The 5532-nt window shown below is 28.6% G+C and overlaps 1 protein-coding gene across 1 annotated transcript; it reads left to right on the forward strand.

Annotated features, from left to right (window-relative positions):
• Positions 1-936: 936 nt before the first annotated feature.
• LOC119685763 lies at positions 937-4784 on the forward strand. Its single transcript, XM_038100142.1, has 3 exons — positions 937-1026; positions 2735-3418; positions 3485-4784. Exons 2-3 carry the CDS (start codon positions 2769-2771, stop codon positions 4569-4571), a joined length of 1737 nt encoding a protein of 578 aa, XP_037956070.1. The 5' UTR covers positions 937-1026; positions 2735-2768; the 3' UTR covers positions 4572-4784.
• Positions 4785-5532: the final 748 nt, after the last annotated feature.

Raw genomic sequence — 5532 nt, forward strand, 5'->3', positions numbered from 1 at the left:
ATAATAGAATATAAACGATCAATAGTTATGCATATAAAAAAGGTTGTTAATTAATGTTAATTAATGTTAAATAATAACTCAATACTTAATAAACAATTACGAATAGAAACAGTTGTAAATTACAAAACAAAAAATCTTGATAAATCTTGATAAACCTTAATAAAAAATTACAAACTTATTAAGTTGCAGAAATTGTAGAACTTCTTCTATACTAACTACTACAAATCTTAATTATTAATTTGAATTTTAATGAGAAATACTTGTATCTAAATATAAACTTCACTATATAACTATAATTAACTAACTAATTATTTACAATTTATTGACTTAAATTACAAAATGACTATATAAATCGTTTGAAATTTCTTAATTTAATGTTGACTCATAATCAACCAATGCCAATTAAAAAAAAAATAATTATTATTAAATATTTAAAATTATATCGAAAAAATAATAATTTTAATGTACCTATATGGCGAGTTACTTGTACTTTTAACTAAACTATATCCACTTATTTACTGTTGTATTTTAATTTATTTGTAGAACGAATCTAAACTAGTTTAAAAAATATTAATATGTACTCGTATATATATAGTATTTATATATATAGTATATACTCGTATATATGTAGTATATATATATATATATATACATGTATAGAGTCTACATATAGAATCATGTAAAATGTTTTCTTAACTATACCGTACGTAGATAATTGTATGAACTATTGTATAAATTTCAAAGAATATAAAAAGAACACTACATAAACAATTATTTACTTATTAAAAAAATCTTAATATCTAATAAGAACTAAGTATTAAGTAAGATTGATTGAACGAAAAGCAATGATTTGATGTAAAAAATTTCAAAAAAAAAAATTTGTTTTAAACGTCAAATATGTACAATAAAAATGTTATTTAGTTATATTAACTTTATATGAATTTAAGGAATATTTATTTTGGAAACTTTTTCGGACATGTTTTGGAACTACAAAATTTCTCAAAAAAACTTTCCGCTTTAAATCTGGTGAGTTGTATGTTTCTCAAATATATCATCAAGGATACAATAAACCCTATTATTAATAGTATTTTTTAATTGTACAAAAAGAGGAATAGTTTTTTATGCAGAAGCTATTCAAGCCAGTGCACTTAAGCACTTTTACTCTTTATTAACTCGAGTTATCTTCAAAACCTCTCTTTACGCCTTGACTGGATTAATGTTTATCACTTCATCAGACTAAGCAATAATTGACCTCCGATCTGCATACCCCCGAGAAGCCTGTAACTATCCTGAGATTCGATAACGCGGTGTTTGTCTGGAAGTCTATCAGTTTTCGCAAATAATATCAGGGCTCTATCTTTTATGTATTTTTTGATCGGATCAATCTTGTGGTCCCTGAGGATGCCATTCGTCCTAATGTAGCATGGTACCTTGAAAAGTCTTCTCAAAGCCTGGCTTTGTGCAATTTCTAGCTTTCTCGATACACATTCATATAAAAGTGACGAACGAATTATTTGGTTATATATCAGCTTCCTGTCCTTAGCATAATAGGAATATTGTTTTATTTAATTTTTTTGTTCATTTTTTTTTTTGTGTCATTAATTATTTTTACCAAACAAGATCTCGTAGAAAGGCAAGTCATACATTCCTTAAGTACTTCTTGTTGTAACTTTAAAGCGAATTTGATTGAAGGCTTCGCTACATGCATTTAAAAGACCCTGTCAAATAAACTTACTTATTACAAGCAAATAAACAATACTAATAATCTTTCCGCATAAAACAATTTAATATAATATGGGCAGGATCTAATTTACCCATAGTAAATAGGAAACAATTTCCGAATGTTTATATAATCAGTTAATGGATTACACCTTGCGACAGAATCCAGGCTTAACATCACGGTGTTCTTTACTCACGCATTGGTATATTGCGCCGATGAACACCCCATTGGAATGTCCTTAGTAATTCCACCGAAAATGAACATTCTTACCGTGTAAGTTTGGGTATTAACCACAGCCACTACGAGTCTAACATCTACTGTTCAGCACCCACTAATCCACGTATTACCAGATCTGCATTTCTGGTCAAATGTCTCAAATGTCGTGTCACTTACTACCATGCACACTTCTTACATAAGTGTCGGCGTGGCACCGAAATTTTAGTCGCCTCTTAGCGACAGGCATCCCTACCGAGGGAATATTCTAACCTCTTCACCGCAGAGGGATACTCTTTGCGACAGTAAAATCTTTTAATTTTCTTTGTTGTCTTTTCATTTCTATATGAACCCTTCTAATATTTAAATTAAATAATTTTCAATTAGTGTGTAAAAAGTGGATGTGTATAAAAAAAAAATTATTAATTATATGTGCTTTTATTATTATATATAGCTACAGATGTAGATAGGCGATGGGGGGTTTTAGGTTAGCTAAGCGATATTTATGTATAGTATGAAAAGTATAATAATATTTTCAAGTATGGTGAAAAGCACTAGGTATTTAAGCTTTGAATTTGCCAAGATTTTTTGTTTGATAAAAGAATCTTGTTTAATTCTCAATACTTGACAAATTTGTGAAGTTCACAGAATAGTGGAGTGCATTTATATATAATAATAAAAGCAATAATAAAAATTGTATATAAGCTTTTATTTTTTATTCACCACCTAAAAATAATTAAATAAGTAAACTCACAACTACTCTAAATTAAATTAAATAAAACTTGTGTACTGTATTGCCAGTGTAATATAAAAATTCTGGTCATCGTTAACTGATATGGAATTATATACGACCCAGCAATTAAAAATACACCCAAAAAATTGCGTATACCAAGAATCCGTCTTTACGTGCAACGGTACACATATTGATATTTTCCATAAAGGAGGCAGTATTGAAAAAGATTGCAATTCAGTTCAGAAACATGATCTCAAATTTATGAAACCATCTGAATTAATAATATCTAGCAACACTTCAATTCAAAATGAAATGAGTTTTATAAAAGATAAAACTTTTGCCTTTAATAAAAGTGTATATAAGTACTTTAAAAAGAAAAGTTTTCCACCTCAAAATGAAAGTCAATATTCGAGATTTAAAATTTCCCTTAGAAATATCATTAGGAAAATAATGGAAATTTTAACGAGTAGGGAAATTTCAAATAACGATTTGATCGATGAAACTGACGCACGGGAACCTCGCTTGGGAATTAACTCAAAATTTTCCATTTATATTTCAACTACTACATATATAGTTCAAATATATCTCAAGGAAGAGGTGTTAAAGTTTGTAATTGCGTTACGTATGGAAAACAAGGTTTGGAATATAATGAGACCATATTTTAATTCCTTAACAATTTTAAGATGGCAAATATTACCAGATTACTCTTTGATTGCAATACCGTTACCAAAATGTTCTCTCATTCGAATACCGTAAGTTTTATATTATATATTATATGCTTATTATAAATAATTCCTTAAATATTTTTTTGTTGATAGAATTGAACTTTTACCGATTGACTCAATTGGTACACCTTTAATTTCGGAAAGAAGTAGAACAAAATATATTAATTTGAAGCAGTTTCTTTCGAAAATCTCAAAATATAAAAGCATACCTCAAATCGGAAAAGCGTGCCAAATTTTGAACAGAATACTTACTTTAAATAATAATAAATTGGGTTCAACTTCCACAAAGAATGAATTTTTGACCTATAGAAAACTAAACACGAGGGAGAGTGACAAGAAGCAATTGATTTCCCCGATAGGAAAGTCAAATTCAGAGCCATTGAGTTCTAAACAACTATCAAATAAACAAACTTCTTCAAATGTTTGCAATCAACATTTCAACGATTTAATATCAAAATTATCAAGAGTTGAAAATATGATTTGCAATATCATTGAAAATAAAAATGAATTCAGTCTAATGGCCATCAAAGACAAACTCATAACTAACGAGTATCAAGATAATTACTGTCAAATTTCAAACGAAGAATCTACAATATCAGAAAATGATGGTGTTAAGAAAGAACTAATATTGATCTATTCTCGGGATCGTAAAGACAACAGAATGAGCTGTTTTGACGAAACGATGTCTTCTGATATTTTGGCCACTGGTAATGAACCATTAAGTTCAGAGAGAAATTTTGATAAAATATCAGTTAAAACCACCACATCATCAAAGCGTAGCGTTGACTTCAAACAGTTGATTATGTCAAAGAAACAAAACTCAGAGCAAACTCAGACATGTACAAACATGTCAAATGATTTTAATCAACTCACACATTCAAATGTCTATGTCGATAATAGAAGATTGATTCTAAACTACTCAAATAGTGTACAAATCAATATAGAAAGATTGGGAAGGTCTGATAGTGATACGGCACTTCACACGTTCTGGACCGGAAGTCAAGAATCAACTAGTGAAATGGAATCTTCTGATCAAATTTCAAGTTTGGAACATTGTAATTCGTATGATTTTACTGATGAAGAACAATTTACTGAAACACCTGCAGAAATCGATGCCCTTAATAATGCAATAATATTATCATGCATGTTTATTTTAGTAATATTTCTTGGAGTGTTTTAAGGTCAAACATCTGTGACAAATGAAAGCCTGAAATTATAGAAAAATGAATCTTTACTTGTACTTAAGTTAACGGCTAACGCTTTGGCTGATGTGAATTCAAAGTCCTTCCAAATAATTAATAATGATTTTTCAAAAAAAAAAACATTTATGGAATCATTTCATTCCATCCGAAATTTGGAAAGCAATATAATGGATTAAGAATTTGTTTATTACCGCACACTGTTTTGAATGATAAATAAAATTTTCCAAAACTAAAATTATTTTAAATTGTTTTAATTTAAATGTAAATGGGACATAATCTACTATAAACACACATTATATTTATACATCATTTAAGAAAAAATCTATTAACCTCTCCAGTTATTTCGCCAAGTTAACAATGAACCTACGTATAATTCTTAAAAAAATCTTTTCGAGAGACTACGAAGAACTATTCAAATCTTATATCGGAAGTCTCATAAACCTATAAAAAAATAAAATCTGACAGCACTTGAATTAGGACTACACGTATCTGCGAAACCCTTTCACCTTAAATACTAAATCACTAGAGGTTGTTAGATATCTCATAACAAGTGCTCTTGGAAACCATAGCGATTTGTTGTAGATTCAGTTCTTATTTTAGCTAGCTAAAACTTGGAAGAGTCACCAACATTTTAAAAAAAAACTAAATTCTGACAGCTTATGAAACAGGTGAATATTTATCACAGCAACTTTTTTAGATAGATAATTAAATCAATAATATCAATCAATTAAATCAATACAAACCCACTTATTAAGTCAATAGGTAGGTGGATATATAATAACAAGAATTCCTAAAAAACGCAGCGATCTTTAACTAATATCGAAAGTTCCAAAAACTTTTCAATGAAAATAACTTCTGACTACTCTTGATTTAGGAAAACATCTATCAAGAAACTCTTTCACCTAAAATACTAAATCACTAGAGGTGGATGGATATCTA

This window comes from Teleopsis dalmanni, chromosome 2, assembly GCF_002237135.1.
Source record: "Teleopsis dalmanni isolate 2A chromosome 2, ASM223713v2, whole genome shotgun sequence".
NCBI classification, from domain to species: domain Eukaryota; kingdom Metazoa; phylum Arthropoda; class Insecta; order Diptera; family Diopsidae; genus Teleopsis; species Teleopsis dalmanni.

What these genes read in the sequence shown, in the direction of transcription:
- LOC119685763 (XM_038100142.1), top strand. Translation starts at nt 2,769, where the DNA reads ATGGAATTATATACGACCCAGCAATTAAAAATACACCCAAAAAATTGC. An exon ending in TGTTCTCTCATTCGAATACC is followed by an intron (nt 3,419 to 3,484) that starts GTAAGTTTTATA and finishes TTTTGTTGATAG; the next exon opens with AATTGAACTTTTACCGATTG.